At 37.3% G+C, this 21,980-nt stretch overlaps 1 protein-coding gene across 1 annotated transcript in view; it reads right to left on the bottom strand.

The window, feature by feature from the left end:
* Positions 1-1,842: 1,842 nt before the first annotated feature.
* Positions 1,843-21,980, bottom strand: part of LOC105042803 (cold-responsive protein kinase 1) — a 42,907-nt gene continuing 22,769 nt past the window's right edge. Inside the window, exons 7-8 of the mRNA XM_019850082.3 lie at positions 4,888-5,038; positions 1,843-2,664 (exon numbers count right to left, since the gene is read on the bottom strand). Coding sequence (XP_019705641.1) covers positions 2,347-2,664; positions 4,888-5,038 — 469 coding nt within the window. The 3' untranslated portion in view covers positions 1,843-2,346. The remainder of the gene's footprint in view (positions 2,665-4,887; positions 5,039-21,980) is intronic.

Raw genomic sequence — 21,980 nt, 5'->3', positions numbered from 1 at the left:
TCGATATTTCAGAGTTACTAACCGACAACCGACCCCCGACGCATAGTCGACCGACTTATTCAAATATATCATAACCGTCACGGATGGTTACTCCACTGATATCGTAGCGTAATCCATGGAAACTAATAACCCATTGTGAGATTACCATCCTATGATTCTACGTCGCTAAATGCATGACCATATTCGACAATTACGACCATCTACTTTATAAAAATGAGGTAAAGCAACAGTTCGGTAAGCTAATTTTGATACGCTGAGCTCTATCTCCATTCTCATACTACTGTTGTCCAGTCTTCTCCTCTAACTTAGGCATCGGAGGATCCCCATCGGAGATAATTCCAGTCAGTGCGAACTTTATTTTGTAGGTGCTCGTTCTCGATGAACAGATGATGAGGGGATTGGCAGCAACAATACTCTTCTTTCTCCCTTATGAGAAGTGGCAGGAGTAGTGTGGGTGTGGTGGTGGGGTGGAGAGACAGGAGGACAAAAATCCATAATTGTCGTCACTTCTTTTGAGAAGAGGAAGACATACGTCTTTCGTGTGGACCGCCGATCTAAGCTGTCCATTTTCCCCACCCCTTCCTATTGGTACGCCTCTCTAGCGTTCACGAGTGATGGTGACCCTCTCCCACTCCACATCTACGACACCATCTTCAACGACTTCTCTGCTTTCCTTTACCTCAATTGCGCCACCGAACTTGCCCACCATCCAACTGTCCTCACCATCTTCAAGGACCGCCTTCGCTGCCTCTACACCACCCACTCTCTTCAGTTCCTTAGACTCTGCATTCAGGTTGGCCTTGATCCAACTCTGACTACGACTCTGATGTCATCGTCAGCATCCTCGACATAGGTGTCTAGCTCGAGCATCAAAGCTTCTCCGACTAGGCCCTGTCCCCTCTTGCTAGTGCGGTGCCTACGAGACCGGACTTGGCTTCCCTGCCTCCCTCTATAATCGTAAGCTCGTCGATGCCCGCTTCATCTCCAAAGACCATGACTCCAACACCACCATCGATGGTGCCAACATCAACGAGACCACCAAGTTCCACTCTCCCTATGACACCGATAGCCTTGGGACCCACATTGCTTCGACCACCATGCCTTCCGTGCTAGCATTACGTTGCTAGTGTCACTGAGGGCGTCACCCCCAAGGTCCGAATCGTGGCCTCTAAGGTTTGCTGGAAGAATACCGGCTTCAACTCGGACATCCTCGTTGGCTTCAACTTGAATATCCTCATCGACTTCGATCGTACCATCACCGACGGCATCAAAATCATCTCTGTCTCCATCGGTGGTGGCAACAGATTCGCTACTACCTACTACCTTGACCCCATTGCTGTCGGCTCCTATGATACTATCTCCAAAGAAGTTTTATCTCCTCCTCTACTGACAATGACAGCCCCACCGTGGGCCACAAGAAAGGAGAGATGGAGAAACTACGAACAAATGGTGAGGTGAAAGAACCATAGACAGATGAAGAGAGATGAAGCCGTGGGTGAGGGGTGCATGCAGAGCCGCAGATGGTGTCGTGATGCCAGAGGAGAGGGGAGAGTTGGACAAGAAATTTTGTGTAATTTATTTGAGAGATAATATTATCTAAAATTTTTATTGTAATATTATAAAAAAATGATAATCTGAATAGCCATCTTTACTATCTAAATTGCCCCATAGAAGGCAATATAGATTACCAAAATAATTCGAACCACTCAAAAAGTATACCAACCACAACAATCTCATAGATCCATTTTGATCCATTTTAAATTGCCTGCAATCTAGATAAATTACCAACTACCAAATGCAACCTAAGGTTTTTCTGAATCAGCAAATCACAGCGTCCCAAGATTCTCAAGAAACCCCCATTTTTTTATACAGCACACAACTGTTTTAAGACATCAAGATTACTCTCTTGAAGTGGAATGTTACACAATGCTGCAGGTTGTTAAGTCAGAGGGGCAAAAAAAAAACATAGAAAACAGGACTTATTCTTACAAGGGGCAACATTAAACATACAAGACATGAACTGCACAAGGATCCCTCGGTATGCTCCCCTCTTATATGTGATGCAGGAGCCACTTACAGAGAGGTGTTTTTCATGGTTCATGCCACTTGCAGGTGAACTCTGTATGTATATAAAGTAGGCCTAAACAGAAAATCATATCGTTGGCAAACCCGTCACAAAGTCATTAGCGCATATGGCTGGATGAGGTAAAGAAATGAAAACCTACATTCTGCTCTTGTTGATGCATGTAATGCAGTTACTTCAATTCATGCAATTGATGGAAAAGACATCTCTGCATGGTAAGCTTCCTGTCTAGCATGCCTTTTATCTTTACTGCATAACTGCTTTCATCTAGGAACCAGTTCAGAATAGGTTACAGGAGCAGTGCTGAGCGGAGGAACATTGGTAGACTCTCCTCCTTTCCAGCCTCCACTAGTATGTCTCGAGTCTTGGATGAAATGAGGGGATGTCAGTTCCTTCTCATTCAGCCGTATCTGCTTGGACAACATCTCGACAACTTGAGGCATGGTGGGTCTTTGCCTGGCTACTGCCTGTGTACAGAAAAGGGCAACTTTGATGTATCTTAGTACTTCTTCCTCCAGATATTCTTTAAGATTTGGATCCACGAGCTCTATCAGATTCCCTTCTACATAAAGCTGCCATGCCTGTAGCGCAGCATCTTTAAGTTAACAGAATATCAACAGATTTACAGGCTATAAGTTCCAAGACCATGAAAATTAAAGATGCTAATAGATCAATTGCTTCAAATTAATGGATTTTTAAGACAAAACCAGTCAAGGAAGTTCCTCCAAGGGGAGTGATAAGAGTAGAGAACAGAATAGTGAAGCCAAGTGCTGAATGCTGTTTTGAAAACATCAGAACAACTCTTTTCTTAAACAAAAACAAAAACAGAAAAACAACACTTCCAGAAAATGCCTGCAGGCTAAATTCAAGTGGGTCCGGCCTATCACATTAAATAGATGGTTGGCAATTCAGCAGAGGCCCCAACCCTGTATGGTTCTTAATGATGGTTATTCTACTAGTCAATCTCCCTAAGCAGTCTTCCCTTCTACCTCACTTTTTCCCCACATTCAAGTGGTGCAGAATGCTTGCAAAAGGGGCTGTTTGAATCATCTCCAGTGGTACAAGGCAGTAATGATTGGTTCGAGGGCAGTTCAGGCTTGGTTTTTAGATGCAACTTGGGTGGAATTTACCCAAATAGATGCCTCTTGTACCACCAAGGGGTCAATAAAGTACATATCTATGGGTATATTATCAACTGGTATTATTAAAACTTAAGTTGCAATTAGTTCAGACCATCTTCCATTCTTTTATAGCTAGAAACAACATAAATCTACTAAAAACAGACCCCTTAATTAATTAGAACACCTAGACTTCTTCCCCAAATAGGTAAACATGCAACTCAATCCAATCTATACAAGGGTTTGGTACAAACCTGAACTTGTACCACCCCAAACATTTATTATTATCTATCTATTTGTTTGTTTGTTTGTTTGTCTGTTCATTTGAACTAGCCTTATACAGCACATGACATGGTATATCATGCACTATACTGACTACGTATTAGGTCCCAGTCCTTGATGTCTAAAACCTTGCAGGCAGCTGGATATTCAATAATAGCAACTACATGTTTGATGGCATCTTCGTGTGACAACCTAGTCAAAACACTGAGGGGGTGTTGGAGATTCATTATTGAATCTGATACATACATCAAAGGTGCTGAGCTGATGGAGGAGTTGCCTATTCAATGGAGGAGTTATTGCACATCTTAGTTTTGTTAGGATCATTCAGGTTTTCAGCCGGATAATAGGTCAATGGTGAAGTTACTGATAGGTTGACTGGCCTTAGGAGTTCTTGCAAATGTGGTCAGCTATTTGGATTGAAACAAAGTTAGGGTGGAGTTTAAGCCAGTTTTAGCTGTAAACAACTTTAAGACTAATTGCCTAAAACAGAAAAAAGTGGTCAAACACGTAAGTTTAGAACCAGTATCATTCTCTTCAATCAAGCATCCTTTAATGTGACTTTGTTAAACTTTGCAATCTTCTCCATGGGGTTATTTTATAAAGCGGCAAAACATGACACAAGTATATATTGATTCTAATTATCATGTGTGCTCCATATGGTCATGTAGTGAAAAATAGTATAGTAGTGTCAGACTGATCCTTTTTCCAAGCATATATTAGCAAAGTTTTAAATTCCATGAGATGGAGATATCCCGGTATTTCCATAAAATGAGATGCCATGCTGTCCCGTTCCATCCTGAGTCTCCTGACAGTGGTCCCAGTCATCCATCCTAGTAGATATCCACTGTCTCTCTCCCCTTCTTCTTCTTTCCTTCCTATTTGTTTTCTTTTTCTTCTATATTCTTTTCTTTTCTTTCCTTTCCCTTTTTTCTTTTTCTTTTGCCTTCGTTTCTTTCCTTTTTTTTTCTTTTTTTCTTCTCCTTTCTCTTTCTTTTCTTCCTTCTTTCCATCCTTTCTTTTTTTTCCTCCCTTCCTTTTTTTTCTTTCATTTTTTTTCTTCTTCTTTCCTTTCACCTTTTTCCTTTCTTCATCTTCCTTTCTTTCCTCCTCTTCCTGTATAGATGGGTTTCAGAGTCTCAACCACATTTCGGTCTCGTTTTCTCGTAGGAACAGAACGGGACAGACAGGATGCCCCCCATCCCGCTAGGAGGTAAAACTTGACATATTAGTACTTCAAATAGAATCAGATATCATTCTTGTTCATGTAAAACCTGGCATACTGATACTTCAGATAGAATCAGATATCATTCTTGCTAATATAAAATAAAAGATGAAACCCAAAATTAGCAAATAACATGTAAGCAAAGCAAGATCTGCAAGGGAAGAGTTAGATAAAGAACTGACCCAATCCAAAAGAAATTTCTCCTTCTCTGACCAATATCCCTTTGAAATACTCCTGCCACTAATTATTTCCAGTGCAAGCATCCCAAAACTATATACATCAGCCTTTTTAGTTAGGTGGCCATGTATTGCATACTCCGGTGCCATATAACCACTGCATATGATTGTTCCAAAATTGAAGTATGAAAAATGGATTCTACAATGTTAGCATGAGGATAGGCTAGTGAAACCCTAACAGAGAAATTTGCAAGTTGTAACTTGTCATGCCATTACAAATTTAGCACCATAAATCCTAGATGAAAGAGGAAAACAAGAATGACGTTTTTTGTCACTATGAATTATTTTACCAAACTGCACTAACATGAACTGATGCCTAATTCACACAAGCATTAAGAAAACTGGCACGTATGGTTGCTTAATTCTAGCACCTAGAACAACATTATAATGTGCAAAATGTTATTCTGTTAAATAACTGGTGCATGCAGCACCTTGGTGCAATTTAAGATTACCAGCTTACTCATGTTGTGACATAATTTTGACAGACTGATATATGATGCACAAACTGATATTGGTTGAAGGGTAGAGCTGGTTTAAATGGTCACATAGATACAATTGGACATAAACCATGTATCTTTTGAGCTTGACTGAACTTATATTGTTAGAGAGAGACTTTGATCATTGGGAAACTATGCATTCCAATGACTCTTCTTCCACTACTATTACTTTATCTTATAGTCACCAAGAAGCAACACACAGGACTAAATCTGAAATTTAAGAGAATAAAGGATCAAAAATATGCACATTTGCAGTAGTGATCAGAAAATGGAGATGATTGCAAAATCTTTATGATGTAATTGTGAAATTCAAACAGAAACCAATTACCATGCACCTTGAATCCTTATATACTTTTTTCACTTAAGTTAGCTACGAATATAAGGCTTCTAAAGCTTGCCTAAGACTTAGTCATGGAATAGGACAAAGGAAAGGAGCCTTTTTTGATATGGCCAACAGATTGGAGTGTTAACCATAGTAGAAAGCTTGCTAAGTGAGTGTGGGGAAGAAGCACTTCTGTTTCTTCCTAGCATACTAAGTTCTACTTATGTGTAGCATATTCAATGTTGCAAATATCATATATTGATTAGAATTTAACAAATAAAAAATCTTATCACAATATCATGTTAGCTAACAATGTTGTTCTTTTCTTTTGGGGTGTAAGTGGAGAGTAATGGCCGTTTTTCCAAGTTTCTAAGTGCATTGATTAAGAACAGAAGTGCCAGTAGGTGGACCCAAGTAACATTGACTTCTCAGCTAGTTTCTCAGACTGTAAATTTAGTAATTTGATTTAATAACACATAAAATTAAATATTGTAAAACTTTTAAGTTTTTATATTAGTTACAAGGTCATGAATTAACAGTTAGGTGGACAATCAGTTTAATAGACTAGATGGCCACTTATAGATAAAACAAATAGCACTTGAGCAGTTTAACATTGCACAACAACTTAAGTACTTAACTAGACATTTCTCATGACAGTTATTAAAGTACATACTACATCCAATCTTATTCCAAAATTAGAAAAAAAACCAGTGCAGCCATGTTTTCTGTGACACAACAGCAAGGTAACGGGTTGATTTATTACCGAATTTGTGTCACCTTTGAAGACCTCTCTTGCTATTGTAGGATTGTAGGCCATTCCCAAGAGGTACTCTATCATTAACTAGTGTTGCACTTGGCATCATTGCTGTTTTCTAATTTGCAGAAATTGAAAACAGGCTAGTTTCTTTCCGTTTTGTTTCCCATTTTCTAGGAGGAAATATATTTGGTAATGACAATTGTCTTGCATATCTGATGACACAGCAAAACATGTCCGGTGGTGGAAGTGATGGTAATGGAATGGTGACTATGGCAGCAGCAATGCTAGCAACAATAGAAGTGGTGAGCGGGCAGTGGTGGTCATGGTGGCTCCAGTGGTGGTGCCAGTGGCAGTGGCCCTGCCTGTAGCTATACTGGCGGAAGGAGGGGGATGATGGCAATGGAGATGAGAGTAGGAATGATGACCCCAGTGGCAATAAAGTCATAAGACCAGTGGTGAAGATGGACTTGTGGTGATTTAGTTGGTGATTAGGTGGTACTGTGGTAGCAAACTAGCAATGATGATGTCTGCAATAGCAGGGGTGGATGCGGTGATGTTATGGCAGTGATGGAGGTGGCAGTTCTGCAAATGGTAAACAGAAAAGAAAATTTTGGATGAAGAACTTATTTACTACTAAAAAATTTGAAATTGTTACTTAAAAATGAGAAGACCAAGTTCCAGTTTCATGTTCTTGTTTTTTGTTTCCAGAATAGGAAAACCTTAAGAATTATCGATTCAGTAGATGAGTAGACTCAATAAAGGTGTGATGATGGTGACATCTACACATGCAGGCCAATGTTTATTAAGAGAATCTGGATAAGGTTAACTCATCATCATACCAATAAAGGATAACTAAAAGGTTGATTAGATAACAATGCCTACATGCATGGTCCAATTTTTAAACAAAACCTCGTCCATCATTATCAATGACCATTTGAACCTAAAACATGGTGCAGTCATAAAGTGAGGCTCCATAAATTGGGGTTGAGAAAGAAAGACTCAGACAATGTAAACTAATGACAGTGTCAAACAACAGCAGTGGTCTACCTAGCGAAGCTGACATGTAGATAGCTATATAAAGTGAGCTATTGAGACAAAAAATCTCAAGCACCACTTGATGAAGATAAACAATTACCAACAAACATCACTGCAAGGAGATTGAAACAAGAAACTGGTTCAAAAGCAACCAAGAGATAAGGTGCTGATGCACGTTATGTAGAAGTGACAGGTCACAAACTCTGTGAATCTTAAGCAATGTGACATAGATTGTTATCAGCTTTTTATAATCATGACATGTGAACCATATAAAATCTTAAGCCCCAAAGATTCTATTAGATGTTTGAGCATGGTTTTAAAATTTATATTGAATAAATATGTGAGGTGAAATTTTTCAGAATATTATGTACCTACCAGGAAAAAGGGTTCCAAAATATGTATTAAGTCAATATACCCTCGTTTCATTAGTTTCACATAAAATGACAGATTCTATTTGACACTAGACTCTTTTGCAAAGGGTGACTTCCGTTTGTTTATTTCACATCCCAGTGCCTGTTCCTATAATTTAGTTAATAATTATCAGACAAGCAATAAAGACAAGAAAAGTCTATCAGGAGAAAAAAAGAAGTGGATATCAATAGGTTTGCACAACAGTAATTTGTCTAAAACACATGTATGACACTGATCAGAAGCAGAAGCATAGGTATCTCACATGTGGCCAACTCATATGGATTGATACTGAATGTCCAAGAGCATTTGTCAAACCAATTCCTTTCTTCACATGAAGGGTGGCCCAATACAGAAGGCTCCCACCATTGTGGGTCTAGGCAGGTTTAGATGTACACAGCCTCAACTTTGCATGCGGAGGGGCTGTTTCCATGTTTTGAATCCAAAATCTCCAAGTCATAATGGAGCAAGCAACCTTACCATTGCGCAGAGGCTCACCTTCAATTCCTTTTCTTTGCATAAGGTATAAATATATTCACAAGCTGTGCAAACTTTGAAATCATAAAGCAAAACTGTTAAATTTGCAATGACTTCCATCTGAGGATACTTAGGTGTTTGTTGTTGGAAAATGTATCCTAAAGCTAATCGTTTGACGATTGTGCTAATTATAAATGTATATAAATTGATTAATAATAAAAATTATTTGACCTTTTTCATCACAAGATTACATCTTCTAACAAACTCCTATGTTGTGATGAAGTCCTTAGGACTACTTTGATCGATAAAGAAGGATTTATCGCATAGTCCTTAAACTGTTTCGCGACCAAACGATACGCTGTTATTAGGACGATAGCGAAATCTAGTGTAGGTCGCTGTATACCATATGCGTTAATTGTTCTTGTAACCAAATGGTATGGAGACACTGATATGGTATGTAGGTGAGATGTAGGAGTACATCGTCATCGAACGTGACCAACTGCGGAGCACTCTGCTGTCAAGAATTGCTCACGAAGGGTATAGGTATAAGTGTCCCTCTGACCTGAGATCACCACGATGACTTGCAAGCAACTCACTGTACTTTGATGCCAGACTATCTAAATTTCTAATCAGTGATGGAAGATTGCTGGGTGCAGTCAAATACTTGTCAAGTCAGTGCGTAAGTCAAAATGAGATTGGCCTCTCCAAATTAGGAGTTATGTATCAATGTATTTCAATTTAGCAAAGCCTGAGCTCGAGTAATCCATGTGATGGATTTGAAAGATTGAAATACAATGTGGATGACTTATCTGAGTTTAACAGTTAAACCCTAAATCTCCTTGAGCATTAGGATCAAAGAGATGAATTATATGGTAACCATACGCCAGTAGGTTCTTGAATATTGCTTCGCCATTATTCGACCTATCTGGATGTCGGATTCCATTGCTAGATAGTTACATCGATTGGTTCAAAAATTTGTTCCTGTGCTACCAACTTAAATTCGAATCTACAGGGTCACACTCAAAAAAAATTTCTGACTGATCATGTGGCTGATCAATGATTAAAAATCGTTCAAAGGTTAAATCGTCAATTCGATTAATGGTTAATCTTATGCAAAAATTGCAATAAATTTATTCATCAAGTATTAGTGAATTAATGAAAGATTAATTAATAATTAAATTGCTGATTAACTCAATTTGATTGAGCAAAGAGGATTTGTTAAAATCTAATTGAATTAGATTCAATTAGGTTTGATCCGATTAGGTTATGAGATGACCTAATCATTAAGAGAGAATTGTCCCTGATTTGATCAGAACTTTGGTTCAATCAATTTCTAATTTAATTAGAATTTGATTAAGAATTTATGAACCTAATTAGATTGGGTTTCATCTATTTATTTGGGCTAAGCCAGATGTGATTTGGTTTGGAGTTAAATAAAAAAATTAAGAGTCCATATAGCATTGGACTCCTCCCTTGTACCAACCCACTTTGGATGCCATTCTTCTTCAGGCACAAATGTTTTTTGCGTGAGATTTTTTCACTCAAAAGAGCCCTCTCGCCCTCCTTTCTCACGTCCAAATTTGGACAAGATCTGGTATTATTTGGTATGTTCAAATGTGATTTGAAATTGAATACCATATAGATAATGTTTGACATTATCTATAAGACCTTGCCGCCCATGCCTTTTATTCCTTTATTTTGTGCGACAATATGGAGGTTTCTCACCGTGGGAAATCAAATAAGGATCTAATTTACCGTGGAAAAATAGGAATTGGGGCATCCCATATTTCTTTTGGGCATGGAAATTATGAGGAGGCGACAATTCTTGAAGAGTCCTTCTTATGGACTCTTCCAACCCTACCTCCTTACATGTTGAAATAAAAAGAGTTTTATTTCATTCTTGTGCGTGTAAGAGACCAGAGGAATAGCTCTTCACGTGAAGGGGCTTTGGGCATGGGTTCTTGGCGTGAAAAGAGGAGAGTCCTCTCTCTTTGGATGTGCGCAAAACCTAGTTTCTAAGATTTTGGTCCTAAGGGTTTGGGAAGAGAGAAAAAGAAAAGAGAAAATAGTCTCCTTTCCATCTTTTTTCCATCTCTTCATCTCCTCCAGAAGTCCATCTTCAACCTCTGAAAAGATTTCAAAGATTTAAAGAAAGGATCCAGATCAGCCAAGAAGAAGATCTTTGCGCGAGCTAGCACTATCGAGAAGATCGATCAGATCGGGACTTCGAGTGGACTTCCCATAGAGGTCGGACACGTGTACGGCTATGAGCAACTAGCAAAGATCATCTTTACCACGTCTCTCAGTAGCGGTAATCGTCAACCCACGCTCAGGTATCGAGTTCTGAACTCAGATAGATGTAGATTTGATCTACTGCTTACATCCATATATGCAGATTTTATCATGTGATTATTTCAGATTTTATATGCAACATATCATGTCATAGATCCTAAATAGGTTGATTTGATGATTAGATCATATGCATGTTAGATTAATATGATTAATCTAGTTGTCTTCCACTGTATTTTATTTCGAAAATTTTTGAAATACATGCATGAAATTACCTACGTTTTCCAACAGTAGTATCAGAGCCTAGGTTCATTATGACATGTTATGTGATAACCCGGCCCGTTGGGCCTAAAGCCCACTAAGCCCACCCAGATAAAAAAAAAAAGGGGGGGGGAGAAGACTCCCGATCGGAGTCTTCTCCTTCCCCGATTCCGATCAGGAATCAGAGTCCTAGGGTCATTAAAGGACCCTAGGACGAGCCCTATAAGAACCCCCCCTCCTCTCCTTTAAGAGAGGACATAACAATCACCGACGATCGCCGGAGTTCCTCTCCGATTTTCCCAATTGAAGCCGCAGCCCCTCGACTCGTGCTCGTTGCAATTTCACGTCGGTGGGAGTCATCGGAGGCTGTGGTAAGTCCTTCCTCCTCTTCCTCTCTTCCCTCCCTTCTTTTCCGTGCCGGTGGGCATGACTGCCGGTGACAGGAGTCGTCGAATTTCGTCGGAAAAGGAAACCCTGTTCAGCCTCTCCCTTTTTCTGGTTTTTAAGGTGCCAACGGTCACCACCGACCGCCGGCTCTGGCCTCTCCGAACTCGGGAGGATCGCCCCTTGCCGCCGGCCACCGTCGGGCAAGGTACGATCGTGAACGATCGGTCAAAGACAAGGGGACCTCTAGGTCCCCTGTTTCGACCAAAGAAGGCCACGAGAAAAAGAAAAAGAAAAGAAAAAAATATATATATATAATAATAATAATAAAAGAAAAAAGAAAAAGAAAAAGAAAAGAAAAGAAAATATATATATATATATATAATAATAATAATAATTATTATTATTATTATAAAAGGAAAAAGAAAAAGAAAAAGAAAAGAAAAGAAAAGAAATATATATATATATATAATAATAATAATAATAATAATAAATAATACACATAAGAGAAAGTTTCTCTCATCTCTCTCTTAAATCTTTCTCTCTCTAGAATTGGACTTTCTCTCTCTATTTTCTCTCTCTAAAAAAATTTGTCTCTCTAAGAAGCCCTATGGATCTCCTATTAGGCCATCTTCTCCACTCTTAGGGACTTATGATCTTAAATCGATTTAGAGCCGAAGGAGAAATTTATTAGACTGATCATCAAATCGGTCATCTCTTTATATTATGTAATTTTATTAAATATATGAAATAAAATTTATTGATGATTTAATATTTTAAATAGGACTGTCCGATTCCTTTAAGGAAGATTAAAAGGTCCAGGACGATGGAGGTATGTAGATCTTACGCTTCTTATTTATTTTTAAATCTTCATAATTTTTATGCATATGATCTCTTATTGATGAAGTCATATTTTTCATAAAATCAGGAGCATATGTGATATGAAAAAGCATGTTTTATTATGAGCATTGATTGCATGAGTGTATTTTATAAAAGTTGCATGATTATGAAGCATGAGATTTTATTCTATGTATATGTATGGTTTTAGAAAAAGATATAAAGATTTCAAAAGCTCTCAGATAGCTATGAATGAATTTCTTCGGGAAGGTCGACATCCGGAGCTAACATCCACACGAAACATGGCCCTGCCAGCGGGTATAAAGTTGGCACATGAATTAAGAACTCTGTCGATTAAAAAACATGGCCCTGTCATGGGTATAATAGTGACCTTAGCACGAACATCTGTGAGCAATATTTTTGAAACATGATACAAATACATGACAGAAATGATTTATGATTCATGATTGTGAAATATACATGATTTATGCATGCATGATAAGCTTATAACTTATTTTTTTATACGCTCTATGAAATATTTATTTTTACAATAATTGTTATTTGCTAAATGATGCATTATCATAGAAAACTTATGCTTGATCCGGTAAGGAAGCGGAAGTGTACTTACTGAGCTAGTGTAGCTCATATTCTTTTTGTTTTCTTTTCCATGTACAGAGAAATAAGGCTAGGACTGGTGAAAAGAGAATCCAGACTTGGGAATCAGCAAAGCAAGCTTGAAAATTTTGTACTAGAAATTCAGTTTATAGATTGTAGCTATTATGAATTTTGAGGCTTGGATTATTTCATCTTTGAATTTAGATGTTCTGAACCAGTTTTGGTTTAATTAAATATTTGAATTGAACTTTATTATTACATTTATTTATGATGCACCTGTTATTATATTTAAGAAGATGAATTTTGGCTTCGTATTATCGTGGGCCCATCCCTCGGTGGCATGGCCGTGTTATGTCCCGGATTCGGGGCGTGACATGTTATGTATGCTTATTAAATCTAAAATTTAATTTTATTTAGATCTGATATGTGATATCTTAAATCTGAATTTAATTAATGGTTGATCGCATAAACTGAAATAAGATTGTCCTACTGTAAGGTTTATCCCTTACAGTGAACAGGTTGTCCTAGTTTGTGCTAATCTTTAATAAAATCTAATTTTATATGTTGCATATGATGTTTATAATCTGATTTAGATGTGATCTAAGATTATGATCAAATCTGATGTAATTTAGATTAGATCTAAATTCGAGCATATATAATATGTGATTAGATTAGATGATCCGATTAATAAGTACTTGAATTGGATTGATTACCAGACCGTCCGATCATAAGAGCAAGAAGGGTTTAAACTTTAAAAGCCCTCTTTCCATTCGATGGGGTGCTCTTATAGCGTGTAAGGGTGGCATGTGATTAAATCCCATGAAAAAGAACACGAAAAAAAGAACTTATTTTTCTGCAAAATTTTAGATCTTGAAACCCTAAATTTGTTGTATATGATACAAAATTGTATAAAAAGTAAAACATCTAATCTATATGATTAAAATTATTTTAATCATGAAAAAATAAAATCTCGAATCATAAAAAGTTTAGATATGATCTAAAAGATGTTTATGATTGATTTTATTTTAGGATTATGCAAGATTTTTCAGATCTGAAATTTTGAAACGTGCTCGCACAATTACTGAGCCGACCTAGTTTTGAACTGAATTGACCCAGTCCCCTTGTGTAACTGGCTCGATGTTGATTGAGTCGATCAATTTCAGAATAAAAAGTTCTTGCATAAAATTTGTTGTAAATCATTTACCAAATGAAAAGTTGAAATTGTTCAAACCTAAACCTAAACCCGTGTTGATGCTGAAACTTAATTCAGAATTAAGTGTAGAATCGATTAGATCTAGAATTGTAATTTAAGATCTAATGACATTCACATAAAACATGGAACATGGGTTAGCTCAAAATCAGATCCCCTTAATTGGGTTAGACCTAAAGTTAGAATCAAAGAATTAATGGACCATATAGAGAAATTGATTAAATCTAACCAAATGTTGAATTAGATTAAATCAAGATTTCTCTAGAACCAATACAATAGTTGTAGATGGTCAAGTCCATATCTTTGATTAGACCAATGAACCTTGATTGTGGCTCAGTGGTTGAACCCGAATCATTAGGCTAGTCAAATCGAAACTAATTAACCAATTGGTGTCTAAGGTAAGTTTGGTATTTTGACTAGTGATTTTTAATTGGGAGCGGCTTACCTAACCATTTTGATGGTGCCTAAGACAAGCTTAGCATACCCTCCCATCGATCTTACTTACCTGACCAATTTGATGGATTATGTCTTGATTAGACTGCTAAATGATTCGAATTGACCCATGTCATTAAGGTTGATCAATATGACTGATCTAAGTGCCATTTCAACCAGCATGATCCTAATCCAATTCAATGACTTGATGAAGTCAGTGGGAAGATTGTGGTTTACTGGTTGACCTCTTCTCTTCTCTTGATTCATAAACCAAATCTTCTAAATTATTAGGTCCATAAAAATAAGCTAGTTATGGGGATAACTAGATCATAGCCTCCCATTAAGGTGAATGATAATGGATCCATTATTTCTGATTGACATTGCACGCGCCATCCGTCTGGTGTTTCTCTGAATGATGGAATTATCATTCATCATATGATGACTCTGTTGTACTATCTATTGAATGGTTGGATTGACCGAGCCATCCTCGAACCTGATCATTCATTAGTTAGAATCACTGGGTAGGTTCATGTTAATGGTTTGACCTAATCGAAACTTTCAATAGAGGCCCATCGCCTACTGAAATGAAACCTAAGACGAAATTAATTACTAAAAATTGTTTGAAAAAATAATTGATTGAGAACCTATCCATAGATGCATATGGGTTGGTCGAGCCATATTCCGACCTGTATGCAGTCTGTGTGGATTCTAATATCCGCTAAGGAATTAAGGTAATTCTTTGAATTGGAGATAGAGACTACCAATTTGTATAAGATAGTGGAAGAACCTTTAGACTAAAGTCCAAATCTTTAGGCTCAATCAATTCATAAACATAGAGGTCTTATATTTTTCTTTCGGTTATAGCTAGATGTCCATTGCTCCGTTCACTGTTTGACAGTGACTTATTTATAGGATCCAACTTCGATAGATGGTATCGAAAGTTGTAAATAGTTCTAAAGCATGAATAGATCCTATATATGATTATAGATCCAGCACCTAATGTTTCTATATTCAATACACATGATGCGATCAAAGGCACTTATCAGAAATGGCCAAATGATTGTATCATCGTGTGGTATTTTTGAGAGCAGTGAAGAACACGAATTTAGTTGTAAATTCGATATTGCTCAGCAGGATAAAATTCTTCAAATGTTGAAGGAGTTCTTTTGCACCTCTGAAGATGTCTTCAGTAGGGCAACAATTCTTTGAGAAAAAAAAGTGCAAAAGAATCGTACTTGGGCTGATGAGTACGAACTGACAAAAGAGTCTAAGATTAACCTAGTCTGGCAGAGTCCATTGATCCGAACAGGCTAAGAAAGAGAAATCAGCAAATGATTGCTGGACAAGGTACTTATATGATAATACCTTGTGATTTCTCTATCTGTAATACTACTACCTGCATATTGGATATCGAAAGTCCATACAAATTATTGCAACGACTTCAGATTAGTAGAAAGTTTGAAAATCGCAAGAGATTCCTGAGATGGAAGTTATGTTCCAATCCTGATTTTAGAAATCGTCGAGACTATTTTCAAATCTAATAATGTTGTTTCGGTGATTGTCACTATTGTCCATTTTGACGAATGTAATTTTCATAGACCTTCTAGCCAAGGATGGATTTATACTGTCAATATAGAATGATTTTTGTGATATCATTACAGATGATATCAAAATCATGTGTGGACAACTGAGAAATGGCATTTATGAATAGTCACAGCCTGATAATGTACTGTACACAACAAACAAACTCCTTAGAGTAGATAATGTCATAAATACCTTTTCAATAAGTTTTTTGACATATCTAGTAGAGAATAAGATTCTCTCTTATTGGAATCGACTTTGTTAGACATAGTTTGATCCATGATGGAGTTTACAAATCTGCCAGCCTCCTTTTAGGGTTATGCTCTTGAGACTACTTGTTATCTTCTCAACTGAATTTCGAACTAATCAGTCACAAAGACACCATATGAGATATGGACTTGGCGTAAGCCGATACTCACTTACCTTAGGGTTTGGGAGTGTTTGATTTATGTCAAAGTATTTGCAGACCAATTAGCTTGGATCCCGATCTTATAAATATTATTTTGTAGGGTACCCCAAAGAATCTAGAGGATATTACTTCTACCTTGCTAAAAAACAAGAGTTGTTCGGCATTCCTTTTAGAAAAGTATCTTGGTGAAGGAACTGATGCCTTTAATATGAAATTTATGAAGTTCGACAGGTAAAAGAACAGACACAATCTAATAAACCCATAGAATCGGATTTGATTAGATCAAATCCGAAATCCGTTGTAGCGGTACCATTAAGGAAATCCGATAGAGTACTGCATCCGTCGGATAGATACTTCGGTATCTAGTTTCAGGACATGATCCTGTTGAACTCGATGAGAACAACAAGGATCTGATCACCTACATGGATGCCATGCAAGGGTCTGACTTCGATTAGTGGCTTGAAGCCATAAAGTCCGAAATGAAGTCCATGAAGATCAACGATGTATGGACACTCATTGATCCACTCGAAGGGGTAGAGCCCATAGGGTGTAAGTAGATCTTCAATAGGATCGAGGGCGCAGACGAGAAGATGAAGACCTACAAAGCTCGTCTGGTTGCCTAAAGATATTGTCAACATTATGGTAGTGACCATAACGAGACAATTTTTTTGTGGCAATACTAAATATTTCAGAGTTGGAACATGCATTTTGATCAAAATGCATGGCTTCGTTGAGAACGAAGAAGAATCCTGTAAATACAAATGGGTTAATAGTTCTGTGAGTATATTTTTTGTTTTGTATGTGAATAAAATTTTCTTAATCAGGAATACATTCCTTATATTACAGGAAATAAATATTTCGCTATTATCATTGTTCTCCATAAAGAACTTGGAAAAAGCATCCCTTATCCTAGGGATGAAGATATATAGAGATAGATCTAAGAGGCTGCTTAGGTTATCTCAGTCTACGTACATAGAGTGTTTATGAGCAAAATTTGTTCTATCATATACATCATGTACGAGATAAGATATGGTATACTCACTAGGATAGTGAATGGATACTTATAAGATCCGGATGAGAATCACTGGAAGGTCATCCTTGAGTATTTAAGAAATACTAAAAATCGATGATTCGGTTATGGAGAATCTGACTTAAAACTTGTAGAGTATGACTCCAGTTTTTAGTTGGACATAATAATAGCAAGAACGTATCGGAATACATCTTTATCCTAAATAATGAAGCAATCTGCTGGAAAAATTTTAAGCAGAAAATTATAGCCAAATTCAATTTGTGAGACAGAATGCATTGCAGTATCCGATGCTTGCAAGAAAGCTATGTGATTGTACAGGTTCACTGGCAAGCTAGGAGTGGCACCCTTTGATAATGGTTCTGCTGTATTGTACAGCACCGGAGCCATAGCTCATGCCAAGGAACCGAAATCCCATTAACTTACCTAGCATTTTGCATCGCTATCACCTTAATCGGAAATTCTGTTAAGGTGACATTGAACTTTAGAAGATCGACGGAAAGGAGAACTTGACCAACCCATTTACTAATGCCTCGATATCTAGGAGTTCTGAGATGATAAATCGAAGATGGGTATATGATACTGTACTGATTGGCTTTAGTCCAAGTGGAAATTGTTGAAAAATATGTCATAAAGCCAATCGTTTAACAATTGTCGTAATTATAAATGTATATGAATTGATCAATAATAAAAGTTATTTGGCTTTTTTTATCACAAGATTACATCTTCTAACAAACTCCTATATTATGATGAAGTCTTTAGGACTACTTTGATAGGATTTATCGCGTAGTCCTTAAATTAGTTCGCGACCAAACGACATGCTATTATTAGGACGATAGCGATATCAAGTGTAGGTCATTGTGTGCCATATGCGTTGGTTGTTCTTATAACCAAATGATGTGGAGACACTAATATGGCATGCAGGTGAGATGTAAGAGTACATCGTCACTGAACATGACCAACTGCGGAGCACTCTGCTGTCAAGAGTTGCTCGCGAAGGGTATGGGTGTAAATGTCCCTCCGATCTGAGATCACCACGGTGACTTGCAAGCAACTCACTGTACTTTGGTGCCGGACTATCTGAATTTCTAATTCAGTGATGGAAGATTGCTGAGTGCAGTCAAGTACTCGTCAAATCGGTACGTGAGTCAAGATGGAATTGATCCCTCCAAAGTAGTAGAAGTTATGTATCAATGCATTTCAATTTAGCAAAACCTGGACTCGAATAATCCATATGATGAATTTGAAAGATTGAAATACAATATGGATGACTTATCTGGGTTTTACAGTTAAACTTTAGGTCTCCTTGAGCATTAGGATCAAAGGAATGAATTATATGATAACCATACCCAGTAGGTTCTTGAATGTTGCTTCGCCATCATTCAACCTATCCGAACGTCGGGTCCCATTGCTAGATAGTTACATCGATTGGTTCAGAAATTTGTTCCTATGCTACTGACTTAGGTTCGAACTCACGGGATTACACTCAAAAGAAGTTTCTGACTGATCATATGGCTGATCAACGATTAAGAATCGTTCAAAAATTTAATCGTCAATTCGATTGATGGTTAATCTTATGCAAAAATTGTAATGAATTTATTCACCAAGTATTAGTGAATTAATGAAAGATTAATTAGCAATTAGATTGCTGATTAGCTCAATTTGATTGAGCAAAAAAGATTTGTTAAAATCTAATTCAATTAGATTCAATTAGATTTGACCCGATTAGGTTATGAGATGACCTAATCGCTAAAGAAGAATTATTCCTGATTTGATCGAAATTTTGGTTCAATCAATTTCTAATTTAATTGAGATTTGATTAAGAATTTATGAACCTAATTAGATTGGATTTCATCTATTTATTTGGGCTAAATCAAATGTGATTTGGTTTGGAGTCAAATAAAAAAATTAAGAGTCCATATAGCATTGGACTCTTCTCCCTTGCGCTTACCCACTTTGGACGCCATTCTTCTTCATGCCCACGCACAAATATTTTTTGCATGAGATTTCTTCACACAAAAGAGCCCTCTCGCCCTCCTTTCTCACGTCCAAATTTGGATAAGACTTGGTATTATTTGATATGTTCAAATGTGATTTGAAATTAGATATCATATAGATAATGTTTGACATTATCTATAAGACCTTGCCGCCCATGCTTTTTATTCCTTTATTTTGTGCGACAATATGGAGGTTTCTCACTGTGGGAAATCAAATAAGGATCTGATTTACTGTGGAAAAATAGGAATTGGGGCATCCCATATTTCTTTTAGGCATGGAAATTGTGAGGCGACAATTCTTAAAGAGTCCTTATGGACTCTTCCAACTCTACCTCCTTACACGTTGAAATAAAAGGAGTTTTATTTCATTCTTGTACGTGTAAGAGACCAGAGGAATAGCTCTTCACGTGAAGGGGCTTTGGGCGTTGGTTCTTGGCGTGAAAAAGAGGAGAGTCCTCTCTTTGGGTGTGCGCAAAACCTAGTTTCTAGGATTTTGGTCCTAAGAATTTGGGAAGAGAGGAAAAGAAAAGAGAAGATTGTCTCCTCTCCATCTTTCTTCCACCTCTTCATCTCCTTCAGAAGTCCATTTTAAACCTCTGAAAAGGTTTCAGAGATTTAAAGAAAGGATCTAGATCAGTCAAGAAGAAGGTCTTCGCGCGAGCTAGCACTCCCGAGAAGACCGATTAGATCGGAGCTTTAAGTGAACTTTCCGTAGAGACCGGACACGTGTGCGGCTGCGTGCAACCAGGAAGGATCATCTTTACCACGTCTCTCAGCAGCGGCGATCGTCGACCTGTGCTCAGGTATCGAGTTTTGAACTCAAGTAGATATAGATTTGATCTACTGCTTACATCCATGCATGCAGATTTTATCATGTGATTATTTCAGATTTTATATGCAACATATCATGTCAGAGATCCTAGAGTAGGTTGATCTGATGATTAGATCATATGCATGTTAGATTAATATGATTAATCTAGTTATCTTCTGCTGTATTTTATTTCAAAAATTTTTGAAATACATGCATGAAATCGTCTACGTTTTCCAACATCTGTACCGACTTTTCCACAAGCATTCATCCTATTATAAAGTCATCACAAAAACTTCCTCATAAGAAACTAAATCCCATATTTTCACTGAGGACTCTAAATCAATTCTATGGTGCCAAAACTTTACTTAATGTTTTCCTTCATTTTCTCTATGCCCTTTTTGTGTCCATTGAAGACAACAATATCAACTTTACTACAATAGTCATTACTGGATCTTACTTTATCTCTGTTGGCACGCATGCAACAAGCATTTTGCTGAATTTATCAAAATTAGCCTGAGAAATATGTTCCAATCTATAAATTACCTTCTACTTTCTACATACTTTCTCTCGACTCGAAAATTGAGCAATTAATCTAGGTTATGCACCTATTCTTGTAATAACCTTGGAAAAAGGTGCTTTTCACAAGAATCATCCTCCCTCATTTAAAATAACAAAAATGATCACCTATTTAATGTTCAGCTCTATAACATATTCAATGTTCAGCTCTATAACAGGGAGAAAGGTATCAAAATAGCTCACTAAATTTCTCAGTATGACATTGTGCCTTAATATATAAGTTATTCCATTTGGTAAAATTATCCATGGTATAGGCACCATGTCAGCTAACAACTTTCTAGCAAGGCAACATAATTAATGTCCCATGCAAGGTTCGCGGATTCGGTACCGAAATCCGTGCCGATTGCTGGCTGGTACCATATCGATAATAACAAACCAAAAAACATCCTACCCACAGGCACTTAAAAAAAAAAGGGCTGAACCAGACCGAACCGACCCTGAACCGAACCAAACGGTCCGGTATCGGACAGTTCGGGTCGATACCATACCGAACCAATCGGTTCGATCCGGTTCAGCCCATTTTTCGAAAATCTGGCTTAAACCGGACCGACTCCCCATCGATACGGTTTGGTACGGGATGTACCGACCGGTTTGGGCCAGTACGGAATATCATGATCCCATGAAATAACATCTTAACATGATAATGGAAACTGGAAAGGGGCAACTGAGGACTAGATCCTATATGGCTCTAAATTATATTTTCAATAAATTAACTCCTAAGTGGTACACATACAGTAACATGATTACACACCATCTTCATATAATTGTATGATACTATATTCTTTAGGTAGTGCAGTTAACGACATCTATAGTTTCCTGCTTCTCAATCTTGTATTTTCTTGCTTTTTCTCAAGTATACAATATTTATAGATAATCTTTAGATCCAACAGTTAAACATTTTGTAGTTTTTTAAACAACCTATCTTCATCTCCTTTCTTTCATTAGCAAGACTATTTCAAGATGATAGACTATATAACTTGCTACTCCACACCAAAATTGCACCCGAACAAATCTTCTAAGTGCAAATTCTTAACTTTTAGACTACAAAAGTTACCACTTTATGCGGTATTGAAAGGAGAATGCTAAAGAATTACAAATAACAATAGTTGTAGGG

The sequence above is a fragment of the Elaeis guineensis genome, chromosome 4 (assembly GCF_000442705.2).
Source record: "Elaeis guineensis isolate ETL-2024a chromosome 4, EG11, whole genome shotgun sequence".
Lineage (NCBI taxonomy): Eukaryota > Viridiplantae > Streptophyta > Magnoliopsida > Arecales > Arecaceae > Elaeis > Elaeis guineensis.
Note: the sequence above shows the minus strand (reverse complement) of the source record. Positions and strands in the feature narration are given on the sequence as shown.